This window comes from Anabrus simplex, chromosome 1 (assembly GCF_040414725.1).
Source record: "Anabrus simplex isolate iqAnaSimp1 chromosome 1, ASM4041472v1, whole genome shotgun sequence".
In the NCBI taxonomy this organism is placed as follows: domain Eukaryota; kingdom Metazoa; phylum Arthropoda; class Insecta; order Orthoptera; family Tettigoniidae; genus Anabrus; species Anabrus simplex.
In genome coordinates this window covers 648814701-648841395 of record NC_090265.1, presented here as the reverse complement: position 1 = coordinate 648841395, position 26695 = coordinate 648814701, and the positions used below count along the sequence as shown (strand labels likewise).

The 26695-nt window shown below is 40.7% G+C and overlaps 1 protein-coding gene across 4 annotated transcripts in view; it reads right to left on the bottom strand.

Moving 5' to 3' along the window:
* Positions 1-26695, bottom strand: part of LOC136857270 (carnitine O-palmitoyltransferase 1, liver isoform) — a 216899-nt gene that overhangs the window by 76673 nt on the left and 113531 nt on the right. For all 4 annotated transcript variants that reach the window (XM_068225118.1, XM_068225116.1, XM_068225115.1 and 1 more), the window contains exons 2-3: positions 18996-19180; positions 3461-3597 (exon numbers count right to left, since the gene is read on the bottom strand). In XM_068225118.1, coding sequence (XP_068081219.1) covers positions 3461-3597; positions 18996-19136 — 278 coding nt within the window. In that variant the 5' untranslated portion in view covers positions 19137-19180. The remainder of the gene's footprint in view (positions 1-3460; positions 3598-18995; positions 19181-26695) is intronic.

Genomic DNA, 26695 nt, shown 5'->3' with positions numbered 1-26695 from the left:
AGAACAGCTCGTAAACGTAAAAAGAAGGCTTATCAGAAATGGCTCAAAACAAGGGCCGAGGCAGACAGGGATTTGTATGTAGATGAAAGAAACAGAGCGAAACAAATATTTGTTGAATCCAAAAAGAAGTCGTGGGAAGATTTTGGTAATAACCTGGAAAGGCTAGGTCAAGCAGCAGGGTAACCTTTCTGAACAGTAATAATCTTAGGAAGGGAGGGAAAATGGAAATTAACAGTGTTTTGAGTAATTCAGGTGAACTCATAATAGATCCTAGGGAATTACTGGAGAGGTGGAGGGAATATTTTGAACATCTTCTCAACATAAAAGGAAATCTTCCTGGTGGTGTTGCGAACAGCCAAACTCATGGGGAGGAGGAAAATGATGTTGGTGAAAATACGCTTGAAGAAGTGGAAAGGATGGTAAATAAACTCCATTGTCATAAAGCAGCAGGAATAGAAGAAATTAGATCTGAAATGGTGAAGGATAGTGGGAAGGCAGGGATGAAATGGCTTCATAGAGTAGTAAAATTAGCATGGAGTGTTCGTAAGGTACCTTCAGATTGGACAAAAGCAGTAATTGCACCTATCTATAAGCAAGGGAACAGGAGGGATTGCAACAACTATCGACGTATCTCATTTATTAGTTTTTTTTGCGAGTTGCTTTACGTCACACCGACACAGATAGGTCTTATGGCGACAATGAGACAGGAAAGGGTTAGGAGTGGGAAAGAAGCGGCCGTGGCCTTAATTAAGGTACAGCTCCAGCATTTTCCTGGTATGAAAATGGGAAACCATGGAAAACCATCTTCAGGGCTGCCGACAGTGGGGTTCGAACCCACTATCTCCCGAATGCTGGATACTGACCACACTTAAGCGACTGCAGCTATCGAGCTCGGTCATTGATTAGTATACCAGGCAAAGTATTCACTGGCATCTTGGAAGGGAGGGTGCGATCAGTGGTTGAGAGGAAGTTGGATGAAAACCAGTGTGGTTTCAGACCAGATTTTCAGTATGCATCAGGTAATTGAAAAATTCTACAAGAGGAATAGGCAGTTGTGTTTATGTTTCGTAGATCTAGAGAAAGCATATGACAGGATACTGCGAGAAAAGATGTTCGCCATACTGGGGAATATGGAATTAAAGGTAGATTATTAAAATCAATCAAAGGCATTTATATTGACAATTGAGCGTCAGTGAGAATTGATGGTAGAATGAGTTTTTGGTTCAGGGTACTTACAAGGGTTAGACAAGGCTGTAATCTTTCACCTTTGTTGTTCATAGTTTACATGGATCATCTGCTGAAAGGTATAAAGTAGCAGGGAGGGATTCATTTAGCTAGAAATGTAGTAAGCAGTCTGGCCTATGCTGACGACTTGGTCTTAATGGTAGACCGTGCCGAAAGCCAACACTTTGCTTTATTTTGTAATTACAGTACATTGTTGTAATATTCTAGATCACCCTTTATTCCACCAAAGAAACTGGATTCAGTTTTCAATGAAACATTATCAACATGGTAATTATTAAAATATATTTTGAAGGTAATCAACAAATGTACTGGTGATGTAATAATTGAAAATCGGTGCAATGAGTATGGTATGACAATTAGCCTCTCAAAAACTAAATTGATGTCAGTAGGTAAGAAATTCAACAGAATTGAATGTCAGATTGGTGATACAAAGCTAGAACAGGTCAATAATTTCAAGTATTTAGGTTATGTGTTCTCCCAGGATGGTAATAGAGTAAGTGAGATTGAATCAAGGTGTAGTAAAGCTAATGCAGTTGCGATCAACAGTATTCTGTAAGAAGGAAGTCAGCTCTCAGACGAAACTATCTTTACATCGGTCTGTTTTCAGACCAACTTTGCTTTACGGGAGCGAAAGTTGGGTGGACTCAGGATATCTTATTCATAAGTTAGAAGTAACAGACATGAAAGCAGCGAGAATGATTGCTGGTACAAACAGGTGGGTACAATGGCAGGAGGGTACTCGGAGTGAGGAGATAAAGTCTAATTTAGGAATGAACTCGATGGATGAAGGTGTACGCATAAACTGGCTTCATTGGTGGTGTCATGTGAGGCGATTGGAGGAGGATAGGTTACCTAGGAGAATGATGGACTCTGTTATGGAGGGTAAGAGAAGTAGAGGTAGACCAAGACGACGATGGTTAGACTCAGTTTCTAAGGATTTAAAGATAAGAGGTATACAACTAAATGAGGCCACAGCCCTAGTTGCAAATAGAGGATTGTGGCGATGTTTAGTAAATTCACAGAGGCTTGCAGACTGAACGCTGAAAGGCATAACAGTCTATAATGATAATGTATGTATGTATGTATGTATGTATGTATGTATGTATGTATGAAACTAGTGCTTGGAAAAATTATGGGCAAGATAAGTGAAATATTGAAAGGAGAAAATGTTGATGTGAGTGTTTTTGAAGAGTAAGATGGCACTTGCTTCAAGTATGAACCCTTAACATCCTTGTTGTTGAGAGAAGTTTCTCGATGTTCCGCAATGTGCTGTCCGAAAACCGATGATCCTTTACATGTAAGAACCTGGAGATGACTACTGTGATATACTGCAAAGCCAACTAAGGTAAGGTTTCTGAATTTCAGTTTCTGTAACCCTAGTGTGGTTATGCCAAATATGATTCCAGTTATACTAATTTCAATTTCTTTCTCCAGGATGTCCATTGTGAGTTCAATGAATTCATTCTACATGGAAAAAACATTTCATTCTAAATTCTGCAAGTACTTTTTAACAAACACAGAATTTCTTTTTTTAATTATGATAATTTAATAATTGTATGTCTGAAAGAAGAAATATTTCACTCAATTATTTTTGCACTGTATGTTGCATACTACCCCAGAATTTTGCTTTTTTTATATTCCTTCATTAATTATGCCATCAAAACTAAAATTATGAACGAATTTGGATCACATTCTTACACCCTTTTTGCCAGTTTTTACATATTGATATTTTTAGGTCTTTTTATAAGTTTTTTTAGGCAATTTATAGGTCTTTAACTTCCAAGCCCTACTGATGAGATTGCTAGTTTAAAGGACAACAATTCAATATTATCAGCTCGATACTTAAGACTGAAAGAATGTTCAATCTGACCAACGTAAATCTTTTGAAGAAAAAATTCTTGTATTCTTAGTTAAAATTCTTTATTCTAACATTTCAACTGATAACTACCAATTAAAAATTCCCAAAGCTAAGAATTTTATAAATAAATGTTCTTGATTCATTCAATGATACTCAAAGAAAAATGCCTAAGATACCATAATTTAGTAGTGTAGGTACAAAAATATGAAATATGTTAGGATACATACTATTTGGAACAATTAATCATAATAAATTATATGTTTCCAGAATTCATAAAAAAAATTATTTGACAACCAGCTGATGCAGAGGCTCAACAAAAATCTAAGAAAATGATGCTGATTATAAGTGTTAACTCACCCAGGCAAGTATGGTGAAATTCTGCTGATTATATCTGAAACACGTTCGTAGCCAGAATATTTTATCAAAGCGACAATGGCGACAATGAACCATAAACTCTGTAACGGGGCTGGATACACACCATTCTTTAAACCATTCTGTGAACAAAAACACATTCTAGTTACATTCTAGATGTTGATATGCAGAATGGATGTAGTGAAGGTCCTCTGAGCATAAGAGAACCTCAAAGATCTACATTTTTATATCCTTAGCTCTTTTTGTGATTTTACCAACATTTCAAGACAGAGAATTTACCACATGTTTTTCCGGATGAAGACAAAAATAAAACAGTTGTACATGCTGACAGGTTGTGATTGTTGGCATGTACATTGTTGTAATATTCTAGATCACCCTTTATTCCACCAAAGAAACTGGATTCAGTTTTCAATGAAACATTATCAACATGGTAATTATTAAAATATATTTTGAAGGTAATCAACAAATGTACTGGTGATGTAATAATTTAGCCTGTTATACTCTGTAATGGGGCCAGATACACACCATTATTTAACCCTTAATTACCCGGGTCTGGTCTTCTAGACCACGTGAGATCCTTAATATTTTGATAACTCCCCTTCCGTAGTTAGTGTGAACTCATCCGGCCTTGTAATCGCTTAGCTCAGTAATTGAAAAATAACAGCCAGTCAAGAAGAAACAATCACCAAGTTCTTTGGAAGATATAACTTGTTACAGCGTTGTGTACATCTCACAGACCTGACCCGGATGTAAGTGTAATACGGAGGGCTACGGGGATGTCAGAAACTGTTATATTTGGTGATGATGATGTGTAGGAGGAGAAAATTCTAAAAATAACAGTGATGATAATTCATGCACTTCATCAGATGACAGTGGTGACTTCAGCACACTTTCCAAAGCGTTTCATGGTATAAGAAAGTTCAAATGGAGTTCCTCTCACTGCATTTGCCACTCCAGAATGTGGAAGCACAACACCGTGGTGAAACTTCCAGGACTTAGAGGATAAGGAGACAGTCTGAAAAAATGGGCACATAAAGTGCTTGGAATTTTCAAGAAAGAATTGTGTATTTCAAACAGTCTTTTGTATTGTGTTTTATTACTGTATTAGATTTCCAAATATTCTTAAATGTCATCTCTACCATATTGTAAATATTTATTATATTCATAGAAGCAAACATATGCAAATAAGTGTTCCTTTTTTTTTTTTTTTTCATGATAGTACATTTAAAAAAATACTGCTTATTCTTACAATATTTTACTTTTTCATTATAGAAATTTATAACAGATCTTTTTCGATAATAAAATACAGAAATAACAAAGGAAAGATGGCTTATTTTAATATTAAAGGTAAATTCTGACAGAGGTCTCGCAGACCGGATCCGGGAATGTATGTCCTTACACTGGTACCCGGGTATTTAAGGGTTAAACCATTCTGCAAACAGAAAACATTCTAGTTACTTTCCTTCCTTACTTTTTATTGTCGAAGTAATGTTCTTGTAATATTGCAGAAGTATGTTCTTGCTTAGGGTGTAGTCTTTAACAAACAGACACTAAAATGAACTGAGAGTCTGCTAGTGAAGAATGGAAAGAAAGTTTGCTACGAATTTCCCTGAAGCACCATAAGAGAAACACTGAAATCAGGGGCAAGATTGGTGTAAAGGACTTAAGAAGAGAAATTTGGGTTCAAAAGTGGAGTTAGGAAGATTACATAGCAAGAATGGATCCCATGAAATGGACTCCAAGGGATGGACAACAAGGCAGATGGTCTGATGTCCGGAAATCCATTGTGGGACTAATTTTGATGAGAACTGCATGTGACAAAGGAATCTGGAAGAAATTGGGGGAGACCTTTGCCCCAGGAGGGGACTGAAGGGCTAAAACAGAACAGAATAGTTTATATGTACACTGCTGCAGGTATTCTGCTGATTTGATTAATTCAAACACTGTTCTTTCATTACTCTACTCTATGTTAGGGAAGAATGTCAAGGAGAAGATTTGTATCAGTGATTTGAGTTGCAGAGAAGGTGTTGGGGTAATGTGCAAGGCCTATAAAAGGATCTGTCCCAGCATTTATCTTAGCGCAGGAGAATGCAAAACCATAGGAAACTATTCTCAGGACAGTCAATTAGGACTGCAGAGGTATACAGTAAGTGTATTTTTCTAGTTTTGTTGTTGTTTTCTAATGGCAGGTTTTGAATTTTTCCATAAATATTCTAGCATCCCAGAATATATTTGACAGACTGTTCTGCTGCTGAAAGGTATAGTATAGTGCAGAGGTACTGCTATTAAAAATACTGATGAAATATTGATGAAGATGTGCTGAAAGACATTCATGATTAGTATTAAGACAAATATTTGCTATATCTTCTTTTCTTCATTTACTTTCATAAGTAGATCCTATATTTGGCGATTGTTTATGGTTGAATTTAGCAATGGCGTCCTTGTTGAACTACCTTCATGTCTCGATCTTGACAAGTCTCTTGATGATCTCATAGTGTGGTGGTGTTGGTGAGGTCCAAAGTGTGGCTTCTTCCTTCATCAGCAGATCAGCAGTTTAATTTCCCATCAGTCCTCCAAGCGAGGGTACCAATTGGAACAATACTGCCTTGGCTGAGAAGATTTATCATCTCTGTATACTTTTTTTGCACAACGATTCCGTTTATTTACAAGATTCCTTTTAATAGGCTAGAAGTTCTGGCCCACTTGTTTATATGGATGCTCTCAGGACCCAAAATAACAGATACAATGTTCTTTTAAGTTCAAACTGTGTGAAAGTACAAATTGTTATGTTATATTTAGAAGAGTGTGGCAAAGTAGCACTGTAGTGTATATGGAACTAGTTCCTTTTTTATTGTCACCTGTAATAGAAATAAAGTAATATTACTTGCCTATATATGCAAACAAGGCGATTGCTTTGGGTGCCAGAATTTGGAGGAAACCACTGCAGTAGATATTTTCTATTTTAGCAACAATACATGTATGTTACTTATCACTGTTTAAATGAATTATATCAAATGAATTACATACTTTTATTTATTGTATGATGTAGAAACGCTAAGAGCTAACATAATTACATACAGTATATATATATCCATACGAAGGCTATAAATAAAGTAGTGGTAACATAGTCCAGACACTCGCAGGAGATCGGGCATGCGTAGATAGGATATGGGAGCGGTCAGGTGGCGCTGTGGTCGATGTGTAGTGTGCATTTGGTGGTCATCCAGTTGGGAGTATTGTTGCTGTGTGGCGTTGAAGTGAACAGTGTTGATTTCATTTGGTCTGCATATTGTAGTTTCATATATACACCATAGGGAGGGTACCAATTGGAACAATACTGCCTTGGTTTAAGAAAAGGCTAGGTAAACAATTGATAGGGAATCTGCCACCTGGGTGACAGCCATAAATGCAGGCCTTTACTGACTGATTGAGAAGATTTTTTTAATTTACACAGTGATTTATTTTATTTGCAAAATTCACAAGCCACTACGTGCCTTAGAATCTCACTGATTGTGTTTTACATTCTCCAAGCTGAAAGTGAGGACTAGGTTCCTTGTACAGTAGGCCTAATTACACAAATATTTGTTTATCTGCAGGGCATAGCCAAGGGGGGGGGGGGGAGGCGGGAAGGTTACCGAGTGTTAGAACTCCCCCCATGGAAATTTTACAAAACGAAAATAAACAGAAATTGACAATAAACAATAAACTAAATAAATATTCGGAGACATAATTGTAGAGCCAACACAGATATGTTGAATCTATTTTCTTAGAAGCCTCGAAAGTTGGATTTTAGGTTCGTTACAAAACTGTTGACTGGATCGTATTGTTCTTGTTCTGTATTTTAATGAAAGATTTTGTAGTGTACTGCAATCTGAATATCAACATGATTCGCTTGTAGCAGTGTCCTTAAAATGACAAATCTTGCATGCATGCACACACCACACATGCACAAGCACCTTCATTTTGTAACTATAACACCCCCCAGCAATCGGTCGATCCTGGCTATGCTACTGTTTATCTATACTTTTTAAATATTACCCTGATAACTAGTTTTTATATCTGACAGGGCAAATAATAGCTTAGATCATTAATCAATCACTAGTGATCTGCATTTAGAGCAGTTGTCCAGGCAGCAGATTCCCTGTCTGTTGTTTTCCTAGCCTTTTCTTAAATGATTGCAAAGACATTGGAAATTTATAGGAACATCTCCCTTGGTAAATTAATCCAATCCCTAACTCCCATTCCTATAAATGAATTTTTCCCCAATTTGTCCTCCTGAATTCCAACTTTATCTTCATATTGTGATCTATCCTACCTTTAAAACATCACTTAAATTTATTCGTCTACTAATGTCATTCCACACCATCTCTCCACTGACAGATCAGAACATACCACAATTGGCTTTACGTCACAGCGACACAGATAGGTCTTATCGCAATGATGGGATAGGAAAGGTCTAGGAGTGGGAAGAAAGCGGCCATGGCCTTAATTAAGGTACAGCCCCAGCATTTGCCTGGTGTGAAAATGGGACCATGGAAAACCATCTTCAGGGCTGCCGACAGTGGGGTTTGAACACACTATCTTCCAGATGTAAGCTCACAACTGCGTGGCCCTAACCGCACAGCCAGTTCACTCGGTAACGGAACATATCATTTTATGTAGGTGTGGATTTCCATAGGGAATCTGAAATAATTGTTCCGAATGAGTAAATTCATAATACCAATATTAATGGTCCGTTATTGGACATTATAAATTTCCAGCTAACTCATTCCTGCTTGCCAGCGTTTCGCCCCCGTGTGCTAGGCTGGGCTCATCAGTTGGTACCTAGCACACCTACCAAGACGCATGGCTAGTGCATACCATGGAGGCCACTGCGTAGGCTAACTGTAGCCACCGGCCAAGCAGGCATCAATTTTTGGTAATGAGACAAAGTCTCTCATAGTGCATTGACACTGCCGGTGGCTACAGTTAGCCTACGGAGTGACCTCCACGATATGCACTAGCCATGCATCTTGGTAGGTGTGCTAGGTACCAACTGATGAGCCCAGCCTAGCACACAGGGGCGAAATGCTGGCAACCAGGAATGAGTTAGCTGGAAAATGTATTATGTCCAATAACGGACCATTTTTTTCTGGTTCTTAAATCAAGTAATTCTGGTGACAGTCCCATATGTCGGGTTCAGTTTAAATTTTGTCCGTTTGTCTGATACAGCATTATGGATAGAGGGATTTTCATGAAACATGGTAAGGATAAAACCAGGTGGGATCTTAGCTATAAGTTGTTCAAAAAATTCCAGCAGGAGGGGACCTCAGACGAGGGGAGGGGGGGGGGGGCCTCAAATATAAAACTCGATGTATTTCCTTTATGGTTGGTTTTATACGTAAACCGATCAAGACAAAATTGATTTAAAACGTTATTTACAAACTTTTTTCCTATACATTGAAAAATATAGGAAATATCAATGTTGGACATCTGAATGTTGAAGTCAAGGTTTGATACCTCACGCTTAGAGGATCCCGACCACTTTTCAAACCCGTAGCTTTCGGGATTAAGTTTTTGGGGTCCCGGGATTTTCGGGATTGGCATCATTTTTTTTTAAATTTGCAAAATAGACTGTGTGGAGCGAAACTCTCAGTGCGTTATTTATGCGTCTTTTCGGTGTGTAAATGTCTGTTCTCATTTAACGCATAACTGTATTGTTCATCCCCTATGTGCGTGAAAGTCTGAAGACAATGCATTCATTATTACATTTCCTCTCCTGTGTGAGTGAGATGAGTGCATACCTTCTTGAAATTTAGTATCAAAAAGGCGCTTATAGATTTGAATAATCTAGTGCAGTTGGAAGAGTCCGATTTCGAGCTCATCGATGAAATTAAAGTCTTAGCTCCAGTCAAATTAACTGTAGAAGCACTCTGTCGCACTGATGCGAATTTATGCACAGCTGATGCTGCCCTTAAGTTACATTTACAAAAGCGCATGAAAGATCGCCGAAGGAATGAGTTGAGTGGCATATTATGCTACCTACAAAGTTCTCATAGTGACAATGTGGCGTTGGCGTTCGATGATGAAATAAAGCATACATTTTCAAGTCTGAGCAAAGTCCTGATAAAAAAAACAGATTATTTCTTTAATTGAGAGATTAAGTGGTAAAAAAAATGACAAAGAGGAAGAACAAAATATGCAAGTCATGCCTACAAATACAGAAAAAAGTGATTTAACGCTCAAAGAAAAGCCTCAGCTGGAAATAGAAAACAGCATGAAAATTATATCTCCTGAAGCATTAAATGAAATTTAATTTTCCAGAATTATTAAGAAGGAAATGAACCTATACCGGTCTTCAAATTCTACTCGGAACTATAACCTAGAGCAGGCTTGTAGGCATTTACTAACGATTCCTCCAACTTCCATCGAACCTGAGCGTGCTTTCCCAGTAGCTGCTTATATGTGCAACAAATTGAGAAGCAGGCTTGGTGATGATGAGACAATAGACGCGTTGTTATTTCTCCGATCATATTTTCGCAATTCAAATTAGAATGTTCCTATTAAATTAGTTTTCTTTATATTTACGAAAAATGTGAAATGTGATTGATTAATGTTATTTTAAAATACTTTTTGCTAAGAAATTTTCTACCTACTTATTATGTTGTTACATGAAAGTCGTCTATTTAGTCTATGTTCAGAGAGATTGTTGTTAATTTTCATAGTTTATTTGCATAGTTAGTTACATAAGGTTTTTTTAAAGTTATGTAAGTTTAAGGAGATCTCACTGAATCTTGGAAAAGAATAATTTTAACATAGAGACTGAGTGAGTTTAAATCTGGTTAGTCTCACTCTAAGTTTGAGTTATTAGATTAGCTAGGTGTATACTGCAAAATAGGATGATTTTGTCTAAATTTCAATTTGCTGATTAAACAGCTGATTTCTGTAAGAATATCTTATTTTTCATCTGTAACTTTCAATCCAGGGATCCCAGGACTGACAAAGTGTAATCCCGAAATCCCGGGATTAGAAATAACGGCCGGGATCGAATTCCCTACTCACGCTATACAAATTTGCTATGTAGACCATACCAGCAATGTTTTAAATGTTTTGTACATCTCTCTACACTTTTTAAATATTGATCTGATACTTGATTTTTGTACCGGAAGGAATCAATCAAATTCAATAAAGATGAAAATGCACAGGGCTAGAGAGAGTCAGGAGATGAATATATCACATACATACATTATCATTATAGACTGTTATGCCTTTCAGCATTCAGTCTGCAAGCCTCTGTGAATTTACTAAACGTCACCACAATCCTCTATTTGCAACTAGTGCTGTGGCCTCATTTAGTTCTATACCTCTTATCTTTAAATCGTTAGAAACTGAGTCTAACCATCATTGTCTTGGTCTCCCTCTACTCCTCTTACCCTCCATAACAGAGTCCATTATTCTCCTAGGTAACCAGGTAGCCAGTTTATGCGTACAGCTTCATCCATTGAGTTCATACCTAACAGCCTTTTTCTCCTTGTTCCAAGTACCCTCCTGCCATTGTTCCCACCTGTCTGTACCAGCAATCATTCTCACTACTTCCATGTCTGTTACTTCTAACTTATGAATTAGATACCCTGAGTCCATCCAACTTTCACTCCCGTAAAGCAAAGTTGGTCTGAAAACAGACCGATGTAAAGATAGTTTTGTCCAGGAGCTGACTTCCTTCTTACAGAATACTGTTGATCACAACTGCATTAGCTTTACTACACCCTGATTCAATCTCAATTGCTATATTACCATCCTGGGAGAACACACAACCTAAATACTTAAAATTATGTACCTGTTCCAGCTTTGTATCACCAATCTGACATTCAATTCTGTTGAATTTCTTACCTACTGACATCAATTTAGTTTTCGAGAGGCTAATTTTCATACCATACTCATTGCTCCTATTTTCAAGTTCCAAAGTATTAGACTGAAGGCTTTCGGCACAATCTGCCATTAAGACCAAGTCGTCAACATAGGCCAGACTGCTTACTACATTTCCAGCTAACTGAATCCCTCCCTGCTACTTTATACCTTTCAGCAGATGATCCATATAAATTACAAACAGCAAAGGCGAAAGATTACAGCCTTGTCTAACCACTGTAAGTACTTTGAACCAAGAACTCATTCTACCATCAATTCTCACCGCAACCCAATTGTCAACATAAATGCCCTTGATTGATGTTAATAATCTACTCTTAATTCCATAGTCCTCCAGTATGGCGAACATCTTTTCCCTTGGTACTCTGTCATATTCTTTCTCTAGATCTATGAAAAATAAACACAACTGCCTATTCCTCTCATAACATTTTTCAATTACCTAACGCATACTGAAAATCTGATCCTAATGGCCCCTCTGTGGTCTGAAACCACATTGGTGTTCATCCAACTTCCTCTCAACCACTGAACGCACCCTCACTTCCAAGATGCCAGTGAATATTGCCTGGTATACTAATCAATGAGATACCTCGATAGTTGTTGCAATCCTTCCTGTTCCCTTACTTATAGATAGGTGCACTTACTGCTTTTGTCCAATCTAAAGGTACCTTACCAATACTCCATGCTAATCTTACTGCTCTATGAAGCCATTTCATCCCTGCCTTCCCACTATCCTTCACCATTTCAGGTCTAATTTCATCCATTCCTGCTGCTTTATGACAATGGAGTTTATTTCCCATCCTTTCCACTTCCTCAAGTGTAATTTCACCAACATCATTTTCTTTCTCCCCATGAGCTTGGTTGTTCACGACACCACCATGAAGATTTCCTTTTACGTTGAGAAGATTTTCAAAATATTCCCTCCACCTCTCCAGTGATTCCCTGGGATCTATTATGAGTTCACCTGAATTAACCAAAACACTGGTCATTTCCTTTCTCTCTCCCTTCCTAAGATTCTTTATTACTGTCCAGAAAGGTTTCCCTGCTGCTTGACCTAGCCTTTCCAGGTTATTATCAAAATATTCCCAAGATTTCTTTTTGGATTCAACAACTATTTGTTTTGCTCTGTTTCTTTCTGCATCGGCCCTTGTTTGGAGCGATTTCTGATAAGCCTTCTTTTTATGTTTACAAGCTACTCTTACTTCATGATTCCACCAAGATGTTTGCTTTTTCCCGTCTTTACACACAGTCATTCCTAGGCGTTCTCTTGCTGTTTCTACTACAGCATCCCTGTATGCCATCCATTCTCTTTCTATATCCTGAACCTGCTTACTCTCCACTGTTTGGAACTTCTCACTAATTATATCCATGTACTTCAGTCTAATTCCCTCGTCCTGGAGGTTTTCTACCCTTATTAGTTTGAGGACAGATTTCAGCTTCTCTTTCCTAGGCCTAGAGGTACTTAGTTCACTACAGATCAGATAGTGGTCCGCATCATCGAAAAATCCCCGAAAAACCTGTACATTCCTAACAGAATTCCTGAATTCGACGTCGGTTAAGATATAGCCTATTATAGATCTAGTACCCCTAGCCTCACATGTGTAGTGGTGAATAGCCTTATGCTTGAAGAATGTATTTGTAACTGCTCAACCCGTACTAGCACAAAAGTCCAGCAAATGCTTCCCATTTCTATTAGTTTCCATATCTTCCCCACATTTACCAATCACCCTTTCGTATCCTTCAGTTCTATTTCCATCTCTCGCATTGAAGTCACCCATTAGCACTATCCTATCCTTGCTGTTGACCCTGACTACGATGTCACTCAATGCTTCATAAAACTTGTCAACTTCATCCTCATCTGCACCCTCACATGGTGAATACACTGAGACAATTCTTGTCGTAATTCCTCCAACTGCCAAATCTACCCACATCATTCGCTCATTTACGTGCCTAACAGAAACTATGATGCGTGAAATAGTCATCATCATCATCATCATCATTTCCCTTTATCCAGCTGTAGCTGGGTAGGGGCAAATATGGTTCCTCTCCACTTTCTTCGGTCTTTCCACCACTCCTCCTCCAACACTGTATCCCAGTCCAGGTTTCTTTCTATAATGCTGCGTTGGATGGTATCCTTCCATCTCAATTTTGGTCGTCCACGGCCTCTCCTTCCTTGGATTTCATTTCCATCACCTTTTTTGGCATTCTTTCGTCGCTCATTCACTTTATGTGCCCAAACCATCTTAGTAGGCTCTTCTATATTCTATCATTCATTTTTTTCACTCCAATTTCTTCCCGGATTTTCTCATTCCTTATTTTGTCTCTTCTACTCTTCTGTATCATACTCCTCAAGAACTTCATTTCGGCTGCCTGTATTCGACTCTCATCCTTCTTTGTCATTGTCCAAGTTTCTGCTCGGTAAGTTGTATGGGTACGTAATACATCTTGTACATAGTATCCTTTGCTTCCGTTGGCACATCTTTGTCCCATAACATGTTTCTTACACTATGATAGAAACAACTTCCAGCTTGAATCCTTTTACTAATCTCAGCATCCAGTCGAGCATTCTCCATTAATTCACTCCCCAGGTATTTAAACGTTTCCACTACTTCCAGGGGCTTGTCTGCAAGTCTAATCTGACCTTTCCCTTCTTTCTCCCCTCTAGTCATAACAAGAGTTTTACTCTTTTCTACACTTATTTTCAATCCACATTCTTCAATCCTCCCATTCACCACATTCAACTGTTCTTGAATCTTCCTGTTGTCTTCTCCCCAAATCACAATATCATCTGCAAATAACATCATGTTCATTTCTCTTCCTCCATATGCTGCTGTTGCTGTTCTCATGATGTCACCCATTACTATTGTAAACAGGATTGGTGATAGAACACTTCCCTGTCTCAGCCCACTAGTTATTTTGAACCAACTTGTCCTGCCAACTTGTGTTTGCATGCAACTACAACATTCCTTATACAATGCCATGATCATTTTTATTAATCCCTGTCCAATTCCTTTCTGCACCAGACTGTCCCAAACTTTCGTCCTGGGGACACTGTCATATGCCTTTTCAATATCAATGAATGACATCACCATATCATTCCCGTACTCCCAATGCTTTTCCATTAGTTGTCTCATAATGAAAATGGGCTCTATTGTTGACCTTCCACTTCTGAAACCAAACTGATTTTCCTGTATCTGATTCTCAACCCTCAACCTTATTCTACTTTCCAGTATCCTTTCCATTATCTTAGCAACATGGGATATTAGAGTAATTCCCCTGTAGTTCTTCAAAACTTTCTTATAACCTTTCTTGAAAATTGGGATGATTATTCCTTTTTGCCAATCCTCAGGGACCTCCTTATTCTCCCAGACATTCCTGAGAACCCAATATGTCCATTGCAGGCCTACAGCTCCAGCTGCCTTTATCATCTCCACTGAAATTTCATCTATTCCAGCAGTTTTTCCATTCTTCATCTTTCTTACTGCCATTTCAATTTCATTCATTGTAATTTCTTTATCCATTTCTTCATCAACTAATTCCCTTTCCTGGTCGTCCATTGAATGACTGTCATCCGTTCTTATGTTCATCAGCTTCTGAAAATACTCTCTCCATCTATTTCTTATTTCTTCTGGCTTTGTTAAAATTATGCCACCTTCATCCTTCACAAATCTGGTGTTTACTTGATCTCTCTTTTTGTTTCTTAAGATACCATACAGTAATTTCTTGCTGCCCTGCGTATCATCTCTCAATTTCTGTGTGAATAAGGCCCAGCTTTTCCTCTTTTCTTCCTCCACTACTTTCTTGGCCAAATTCTTTGCCTCCACATATTTTCTTCTACTTTCTTCAGTCCTAGATGTTTTCCATGCTTTCCATGCCATTTTCTTTTCCTTCACTTTAATCTTTACCCTATCATTCCACCAGTGTGTTTCTTTGTCTTTCACATTTCCTGATGTTCTACCACACACCTTTTCTGCACATCCAACCAGTGCTTCCTTAAATCTTTTCCATTCCTCTTCAACATTCCCCACCTCTGTCCTGGGTACCAAGGGTATTATTTCCCTTTGAAATTCTTCTTGTATGCTTTTCTCCTTCAACTTCCATACTTTAATTCTTTTCTCTCTTCTTAATTGGGGTTTTTCAAACTTTCCAACTTTCAATTTTCCTATTACAACTCTATGATCTCCACTAAAGGCTTCTTCAGGCATGGCCGTTACATCTACAAGGTTCTTCCGGTGTTCTTTCTCTATAATTATATAATCAATCATGGTCTTTGTTCGTCTGTCTCTCCAACCATACCTTGTAATCTTCTGACTGTTCTTCTTCCTAAACCAGGTGAAATAGTATTCCTGATAAACAGTCCTACCCCATACTCCGCCCTTCCCTTTTTAACACCCGTCAAGTACACTTTATAATCTCCTATCTCTTCCTAGTTATCTCCCCTTACCTGAATATCACTTACCCCTAGTACATCCAGATACATCCTCTTTGCTGACTCAGCCAGTTCTACTTTCTTTCTTCCATAAGCACCATTAATATTGACAGCTCCCCATCAAATTCCATTTCATTTGCCAAGTTGTTTCCAAGGAGCCCCTGGCCTGTCAAATAGGAGTGGGACTCCGTTACTCCCATAGGTCCGAGGCTTGTTTAAAATGTTCAGAGCTCGGAAGATTTATGAAGCAGGATGCTATCCTACTTACACACAGTCCAAGTGAGGATCTCTCCTCTAACGGGTCACAAGCCGACAGAAACTTAATCGCGTAGAGGCTAAGTGACAGTTCCGTTAGCGAAGGGTACAACAGTTAGTATATAATAACATTCATCATCAATTACATATTTTAATGCGCATTAACCATTTTCTGTATACTGTATACTCGTAGACTGGTATGGGTTGGACACGATGGCTCTGTTCCGTGTCGCTGCATCCAAATTCAAGATCGCCATGTTGACCGCCAACCTTCGCTAGAAGATGGCACATTAAGAAGCAGAAGAAGAAGAATAAAAATGTAAAATGTGGAATTTTGTGTATGTTTTGCATACATACAACCACAATGCACAAGAGTTATCCACATTCTACATGGGGAGGGTACCACTGAAACCATCAGCTAGAACAGTGGTATTCAAACTTTTTGGTTGGTGTACCCCCAAAATCTAATTATTTTACCTTCATATTCCCAAAGTACGAGTACAAAAGAACCTTGTTTATCCAGAATAAGTGGGACCAGAACTGATCCGGATTATAAAAAATGTGGATAATCCAAAAAACTAAAAAAATAAATTGGCTATAGTACTAATTATATAATCTAATAACATAACATGTACAGTAATACCTTTTTTTCAATTGTACAAAAAAATATAAGAACACTTTTCTTACATTTACGACTCTGTTCTATGCACTAAAATAATGTGCGAGTTTTTCTGTTTTACATTTGTATAGCAGCACGATCATGAAGACGTTTTACTAACAACAATTCTGCTGATGTGGTTTCAGTCAGGGATTCTAAATAAGCCATCAGTTTGTCCAGCTGCATTGTTGCCTCTTCACGAGTCATTGTTTCTTCTGATGGTGCACCGGTTTCATTTTCAAATTCACCATCATTGAATTAATAGTGTATTGCATTCAGAAGAGCGTGGGTTTGAATCCCACCTTGGCCGTCCTGGGAATGGTTTTACAATGTTTTCCATTCTCAATTCCAGGTGAACACCGGGACGGTACCTTTCATAGACCGTGGCTGAATTACTTTCAATTTCTGCCCTTAACTATCCTTGGCAGAAAAGACATTCAAGAAGAATCAACGCCTTAAAAGAAATACTGTACAAGTAAAAATAAATATTTATTATTTTCTATCCGGATAAACCGGAGATCTAGATTAATGAGGGCTGGATAAACAAGGTTCTTGTGTATATTGCGATTATACTAGATTTAACAAAGGGTTGTTGCTGGATGCCAAATAATATTGACTATAATAATCATCTCCCATGGCTCATCCCACTTGTTCTGGGTTCCTGCATGCACTGAGGCATGAAAGAGTTGTAAAACTCCCTTCCTGGCACTAAGGGATCTTCAAATGTAAATCCCACCCCAGCAACACCAGGAATCAAACCATGGTCGCTGAGATGAGAAGCAAGCAGCTCAGCCACTACACCACCCTGTTCCCCAATAATGAAATGGCGTATGGCTTTTAGTGCCGGGAGTGTCCGAGGACAAGTTCGGCTCACCAGATGCAGATCTTTCGATTTGACTCCCGTAGGCGACCTGTGTGTCGTGATGAGGATGAAATGATGATGAAGACGACACATACACCCAGCCCCCATGCCAGTAAAATGAACCAATTATGGTTAAAATTCCCAACCCTGCCAGGAATCGAACCCGGGACCCTGTGACCAAAGGCCAGCACACTAACCATTTATCCATGGAGCTGGACAAAATTCGTGTCCTCATCCCGAGGTGGTGCAGCTCTTTTTAGGCACATCCGAATGGAGGTGAGATGCATGTACCATTTTAACCCCATACCAGCCCTCCTGCCATTCTTAAATTTCTGGCAGTACCGCAAATTGAACCCGGCCTACCGAGGATGGCAGCTAATAGTGCTAACCGCTACACTACGGAGGTGGACAACCCCAATAATAATAATGGATATAATCATCACTGGGCAAAGGAAAACTTGTAAATACATCGGAGTGACGTTTACAGAATAAGTCCAAAACTAAGTGGTCACCAATGGCCGGAGAACTGTTCCTGGCATTTTCATTGCTTAATGACAGCCGAATGATTCAACCATCGGTGTCTTATGTTCTCTCCTCAGGCAACGCAGCAAGCCTTCACACAACAAATGGAGAAATGTCGTTTTCTTGTGAGTGGAATTACAAGGTACTATTAACGCAACAATTACTATTGCACTGTATACACAGCTACTGACAATTTTAAGTGAATGAGTGGATTTTGAAACAAAAATTCCAAACAAGAGCAATGCAGCATAAGTAAGCATTTTTACATACCAAGTCGGAGGGAGGTACAAACTGACATATTTTAGAATGAATAGTTCGGACAGGGAACTCCGTGTAGTGGTAGACGAAAAACACTAAATCAAAACAAGATTTTATTGCATATGGGCTGGCTTGACTCCTTTCTAAACTGCTCACTGAAAACAGAAGCTACGATAAATTTGCGTATCCCTTGAGATTACCCCACGTACCCCTAGTGGTATACATACCACACTTTGAAAACCACTGACTTTGAGTACCAAGTTTCCTTGCACCAGTCCTGATGAAATGGCGTATGGCTTTTAGTGCCAGGAGTGTCCGAGGACATGTTCAGCTCGCCAAGTGCAGGTCTTTAGATTTGACTCCCGTAGGCGACCTGCATGTCGTGATGAGGATGAAATGATGATAAAGATGACACATACACACAGCCCCTGTGGCAGCGAAATTAATCAATGATGGTTAAGATTCCCGAACCTGCCAGGAATCGAACCTAGGACCCCTGTGACCAAAGGCCAGCTCGCTAACCATTTAGTCAACAAGTCCTGATACTACTGTAATACTATTACTGATTTATGGAGAGAAAGTGGTTCAATATGAAGAGGAAGTCCAAGCAGTAGCTGCAGCTAATGCTAACATATACCTTGGATCTTGCTATGCATTTCTTCCAGGAGCGGATACCAGACTGCCAGACCAGATGTAGCACTTCACGGTCGAAATTAACATCCCAGCCTTCATGAGTGATGCCAAATGAAAAGGCAACAGCTGAGTGAGCTTCAGCCATTGTTGTTTTAACTATCAGTTGGTGTGCCTGAGCTCACAGTCAATCTGAAACATTCCAATTAAAATTTGATGTGTAAATTAATTAGTCCAACAATAATGGAAATACTCATAATACAATTACTGTATATGAATTACAAAATAAACTCAAAACAGCAGTTACAGCATAACAAATCAAAAGTGGAGTTTACAGCATCTATATAACGACAATCAACATCATGCCAGTATAAAACGCCACTGAAACAAAGGTTTGCCGCTGGAAACCTCCTTTTTATTACAGTAATAATTGCATCAGTCTCGGCCGTTATGTCACTGGGCGTTGGTAAATTGTGAATATCGTTTGGGTAAATGTGAACAATTAAAGTGTCAGGATTTTATTTAATACTGGTACTGCTGACATGTGCTACCAGTTCACCAACTCATTTCTGGATAGGAATACGTAATACCCTCTTTAACTTTGGCTCCAACATTCTTTTTGCAGAGAAGACAAATAAAAAACAAGAGGCAAGAATGGGTTTACTCCACAATTCATATCATCAAACAGGAGCCTAGGTAAATGTTTCCGAAACTGCTTAAAGTCGGAAAAGTTTTGTAATTATCTCGGTCACCATCAGTTAGTGCCTCAACATGCAACATCGCAATATTTTCATCATTGTACCAAGGGTACAAGAAATTAATGTGAACACCCAGACTCCATAACAAGTCACAAAGGGGGAAGAGCCAGCAAGCGGCATATACCGCTCCCAGGCCACATGGCCCGAGCGACAGGTAGCCTGGTCTGAAGAGGTCAAGGTGGTTTTCATTTGATTATCTAGACCTGCCCTCCCCAATACCCACCATGTCGCACGGAGTCAACCCTGGAGCCCAGTGTGAAAATGACGTAAGTGCACCTCACGCTCCACATTGGTCACATAGACCAATGTAATCTCATGCGTAATCTACCATCATTGTATTAAGATCCCAACTTCAGGCGTGTCTATATCATAAACTACTACTATTTGTATCACGTTATATATGGTAATTCTAAATTCCCATGGAGGGAATTAGATATTTTTCCACCAATAGAGCATATCAAAAATCAGATCAAAAATTAGATGTTGGCTTTTCAGGCGTTTGCTCTATTAACCAGCATTTCGTCTTAGGTCTGACACTAGACTCGTCAGAGTGGGGTGTGTCAGACCCTACCCACTGATGCTGGGGTGTATGCAGGTGAACTTATCAGAAGCCTCTTATGTGGCACAGTCTGATAACTGCATACGGGAGATAAAACTCCACAATGGAATTAATGCCCGCCTAGCAATTCCAAATGGTAATTCTAAATTCCCATGGAGGGAATTAGATATTTTTCCACCAATAGAGCATATCAAAAATCAGATCAAAAATTAGATGTTGGCTTTTCAGGCGTTTGCTCTATTAACCAGCATTTCGTCTTAGGTCTGACACTAGACTCGTCAGAGTGGGGTGTGTCAGACCCTACCCACTGATGCTGGGGTGTATGCAGGTGAACTTATCAGAAGCCTCTTATGTGGCACAGTCTGATAACTGCATACGGGAGATAAAACTCCACAATGGAATTAATGCCCGCCTAGCAATTCCAAATGGTAATATATATGTTAAATAAGTTATGTTATTTTGAATTCTCAGCCCAAGACTGAATGGATCCAGAACAGCTCTGCCATTAACTGTTGTAGGTGGCCTAGGTGTCACTGAAGAGGCATACTAGGAAAATGAGAAGCAAGGTTGTTTCCTGCTGCTTTCCTCACCAAGCCAGAAGATGTAAGTCATGTAGCTGTCAGCTTACATTTGGGAAACAGTGGGTTCCAAACCCACTGTCAGCAGCCCTGAAGATGGTTTTCCGTGTTTTTCCATTTTCACACCAGCAGCCTTAATTAAGGACATGGTTGATTCCTTCCCAGTCCTAGCTCTTTTCTATCCCATCATTCCCAAAAGACCAGCCTGTGTTGGTGTGGTGTAAAACAGATAAAAAGAGTATATACTGTCATAGCAAAGGATGAGACCAAGACACATAAATGAAAGGAACAAACTTGTTCTAGCCCATACCAGAAGACAGAGTAAACTGTAAACACTGCAGGTCCCGTCAGCAAAGACCTTGTACCAAAGTATATTGCGTTAAATCAATATAGGGTTAAATAAGGAATAGTTTGTTGAAATGGTGCTCTTTTAAGCTGTGTTTACACTAGCGAAACTCCCTCGTGAAACTTGCTCAGACAAAAACTTACTCGCTTCGAGTGAAATTTCACACTACCCAAAACAGAGCGCAATTCAGAGCGAAAAACAGCGCGAGTGGAGCGAGCCACCTTCGACAAGCCTGAAAGCTTCAGTTCTGGTTTTGCAGCCAACATAAAAAATTGTTTTGTCCCTCAAGCTGTGCATTACCTTTATGAGTTAATTTGTTTAAAATCTTCACTGTCACTGTTGTTTCATTGTTAGACACCTACATGGGACCATACTACAATATTTCATCACCATATAGTAGATTAGTGTCATAAAAGTGTCGTAAAGTTAAAATAAATTTCAGTTTTTGTAAGACATTGAAGTGTTGCGTTTTTCGTGCTGGTCAGTGTAAGTTCCTCACAATGACCCAAAATAGGTACCAGTAGGCTCAAAAAAGTAATGAAATGATATAATTTTGCAGTATAAACCAATAGTAATTGCTTACCTGATCCAGTGACTCTGCTCTTATTTTATTTCGATCTTTTGCTTCGATATGATCCCAGTAGCACTTTCATCTTCCCTTTCAGTGTAGAAATAGGAAAGTTTAGTTGAGAACTAATTTCCTTCCACACACCTTCTCTTTTATTGCGATTGAAATAGTTTTTGTTTTTTGGATTTCACATAAAAATCTCTATTTTTGTAGAGCTCGATGAGCTGCAAGCACTATTCTTCATTCATCCCTCGTGCAACTAAGGGGACCACGTTTAAACTAAGAGAAATTCAATGAGCGGACAAAAACCGACTGACTTCCAGCTCGCAGCGAGGGCCCTCACTCCGCAATTACTCACGGGTGAGGGAGCGTCTACACTAGGCTCAATTCTCTCGCGAAATTATTTCACGAGGAAATTGCATTTAGTGTAAACGCAGCTTGATGTACGACCGCGCCGTGTATCCCCACCTTCCGTACAACTTTGCCAGGAATGCTGCCTTTGTTGTATATAGCGAGGGCCCAAGTTCTTAGTGTTGATGAGAGGACAAGCTTGACTGTCGTAGTGAAAGGACGTGTTCCTCTCACTCACTCTCTCTCCTTGCCAGGCAATCTGTACTTTCTAAGTACTAGTCAGGCAGCTGTACTTGTTGGTACACTTTCAAAAGAGCTTTGTCTGAGCTGTACCACTTTTCAGTGCTCGCTTTCCCTTTCATGAGTTTTATTTCAGGAGGACCAGCATGGAGGAGCTATCCATCCCAGCAAGACCGGCCGACTACGACTTCGTGAGAGCAACAGAGGATTTCTGAGTGAGGCTGTGCTCGGAGCCCACTCCCGACCTTAGACGCCCGGCGCTGATGGTGTACAACCGGTGGGGGAAGCACGCCTACATGGAGACGATCCTCATGATCGATCTCCTCACCACGATTGTGGAGCTACTGGGAGAGGAGACGATCACCCAGATCGTCCACAAGGTGATCCCCAGCTGGATGATCGTCATCCGCCCTAGGGACCTAAGCCATCTTCGCGCCTATGAGAGTCTGGTGTGCCAACACTTCCAGGTTGTCAGGTTACCAGGACTCAGGGAGCAGCCGGACAACACAGGCAGCCAGGAGGCAGCCACCCAGATGGAGCCGAGGACCGACGACAACGGCGGCGCTCCCGGACACTGAGACCCCAGTTGGATTGCTGTAGTTCATGAAGTACACGCAGACCAACAAGGCCGCCAACCAGGACCGTCGACCACCAACCAGGGCGAAGCGGTCGCAGACCCAGGCCTACCCAGGCACAATCAAGGAAAGCACCCCTGACGGCAGAAAGCAGCACAGCAGTAGAGGAGGACGCCCTCTGGCGTTCGGAGACTGCTATCCAAGCCCAGCCTGCCAGTGTGTCTGTCGAGCTGCAGACATCGATGTGCGCCCCACAGGACAGGGAACGCAATCGGGTGTCAGCACCAACCAAGGCCACCGCCGTCAGCCAGGAGGAGGGAGAAGACGGCGATGCAGCGGAGCCACCCGCTCCCCCCCGGGTCACCAGGCCGGGAGGAGGGACACCAGGACGAGGCCTCTTCCCCTGTTGAGAAGAGATCCCCGGGAAGAAGATGCAGCCCCCAGACAAGGAGAAAGAAGAAGACGCAGGCCAACCAGAAGCGGGCTGCCCAGCCGCAACCCATGACTGCTCCCAGGACAGCAGTAGACCAAGGAGCCAATCAGGAGAGGACCTCAGCGGGTAGTGGCAATCAGGTGAGACTGAAACGTCCCCCGCAACAGCTCTTGCAGTGTTTCCACTGTCTGAGGTGGGGTCACTGGTAGGAGAGATGTGGGCTCTTAGTGAGGTGGAACCGTTATGGGGGTGATCACTACACGGCTTGCGCAGCTTGTAAAGAGGCATCGGTGTGTGCCAACTGCGCGGGGGGCCACCCGGCCTCCCATCGCAGTTGCTCTGTGTTCCGGGCCATGGCGTGGGCAGAGAGGAAGGAGTCCCGGCGTCATGACCCATCCCCATCGAGGAGGTCCCCACCCAGGCTGGCTTGGCCTCATTCTCCGGGATCGGAGACTGGGTACGAGGGACTCCAAAGAGGTGGCGGTGTGTGGCGGGCCCTAGTGGTACTCGATGCATGGCTGTGCAACCGGCAAGGCCCGTGCTAGTCATGGCAGTGCCCAGACAGACTGATCCCCTGACTACTGGAATGGCGAGATAACGGTACATGGCTGGTGCATGATACCTTCTTCTCAACTCACACAAACACCTGGACCTATCCAGAAACCACATCCTTTCACATGTGCTATCAAAATTTGTCAAGTTTTACAGGTAGGCTCTTTCTCTTTTCTACCTATGTGGTTTTCCCTGTCCCTTCAATACCACGCCTTAATACCACCTTACCAACACAAACCTTGCCTGGTAACGTGTCTAATGTGCAAACAGGCAGGTACTCCTGTAGTACCTTTCCCACTCTTCCCTGCTATTTCTCTTCTTCTTAGAAATTAATAGCATGTCGGAGGCAATGTAGATTGTGTTGATTGCCACGCGGGGGGAGCGGCATCGGGGGCCCCTCCGAAGTAAAAAAAAAAAGAAAAATAGTATTGATCCCGGCTTACTCCGGTGTCATTTGGAGGTGCTCAATTAAGCTAGCGTCACCCTCGTGTCAATAAATTTACCGGCACTTAAAAGAATTCCTGTGGAACAAAATGCCGGTTCCTCGGGGTTTTCGAAAACCGTAAATTGTCAGCGCGACGCAAAACCAACATTTACTATTTCTTATGTGGTGATGACTGTTAACACTCTGACAGTGCACATTATGGCTATTCACGGTTCGGTTGTTGTCCGTCTCCTTGACTGAATGGTCAGCGTTGAAGCCTTCGGTCCAGAGGTTACGGGATCGGCTCCAGGCCGGGTCGGGAATTTCAGACGCATCTTCTGCTTTGGGACAGGGAGTTTATGTTAATCTTAATACACACTTCACCCATCTCACACAATACACCAAATACCACAGACAGATATACATCCCCCCTCACGGGGTTGGCGTCAGGAAGAGCCGGGTCCTAACGTGCGACACATAGGCCTACATCGCACCAGCGACTCCACCAGGGCCCTATTTCATAAAAGTTACAATTTTACAGGTGATAGGAAATTGTCAGATTTATATACTGACCATTTTATGTTTCATAAAAGCTGACAAGTTTACACAATTGCCATGAAAATGTAGATTATTACGACACTTTTACAAATGTCTGTTTCACAAAACGTTTCAACTGACAGGTAAAACGCTGACAAATCTATCAAATTGTAGGCAACATATACGGTAGTGTTATGAAACAGATATAGCCTACGCCATTATTTGTTTACATATTTACTAATTTGTAGAATTAATGTCATTCAGATGTGACAGATAACCCTTAACCCTTTAAATGTAGCCTGTAATGTGTGTGTGTGTGTATATAACTTGAAGTTTATTTTCGTGAATGTTTTGTCATTTAAAATCTCTTGTGGATAATAATTTAGTAACCTACAATTTAAAGTTTTTCGGACACACCGAGGAGCCAGAATTTTTGCCCGCGAGAGCTTGTACGTGCTATTAGCCTAAATCTACCGACACGGCGCCGACGTATTTGAGGCTTGAGTACCTTCAAATACCACCAGTCTGAACCAGTACCGAACCTGCCAACTTGGGCTGAGAAATCCAGCGGCTTAACCGTCTGATCCACTCAGTTCGGCTAACCTTCAACATTTCAGTGACTTTATATTCATAGAGAAATTTGACATTAGCGAGAAACAAATTATAAATTCAATACGACAGCACTTGCAATCACAAACACGAAGAAATTATTCATTCGCACCTCAAGAGCAAATGTTATGCGCACTTGCCAGCATAATATCATAATTTTATCAAAATTACCTTCTATTCCGCCTGAGTGAGCAGAAATAAAATGTAAGTTAAATTTCAGTCTAGATTTTACCGCTAATACTATGGTCGTCTGACGAGAAGACACGTGCTAGAGGGGTAAGAAGTGCGGAGGGTAAGCATGGCTTCTGTGCATGCACCAATCTCAAGTCTGAAGGCCTGATAATAACATCAGTTCCATGCGCGGTGATTCTTTGAACTACGGTTTGGAGCCATCTAGATTCTAGAGCATAATTATTCAGTAAACTTCAGATCTGACATAAAACTGTCGGGTTTATGAAACAAGTTTATACAGTTTGACAAGTTACTATATTGTGCCTGTCTCGCAAGGGAAACTTGTAATATTTATGAAACAGAAAACTGACATGCCATATTGACAAATTTGTCACATCTGACATAATTGTCGAATTCGTTGCACCTGTTGAGTTTTATGAAGCAGGGCCCTGGACGTAGGAAATGCGTCGTACCTCGAAAACAGGGTCATTTGCCACATATCCCACAGAAGTGTAGTCGAGCTACGAAATCGCTTCCACGGGATTCCTGGTGTAAGGAAAGATATGGTTATGGAGGTGAAGGCGTTTGGTACCGATAGCTAGACATGCAGCCCTACATACGACACTGATGTTTGGTGGTGATTATTGTTTTAATATGAAGTACAACCATCCTCTATTAACAATAGAGGGAAAACATGGAAAGGGCCCGACACTTCGAAAATTGAAGGTATCGGCCACAGAAATACAAGGACCACGAAGGGCGTGAAAATAAAATACTCGCTAGGCCTCCAAACGTAATACCGTCGGGGTCGGAAAAGAACAAGAGTTCGCCAAGCGAGGTCGGATAGGACAGATGTTTAGTGAGGAGACTGACACAAGTAAGTGGAAGCAATGCCAAGGCTCAGCTAAGGGCCCCGTGATCGCCAACCCTCACTCCCAAGTTAAGAGCCCGTGGGCTCCTTTTAGTCGCCTTTTACGACAGGCAGGGGATACCGTGGGTGTTATTC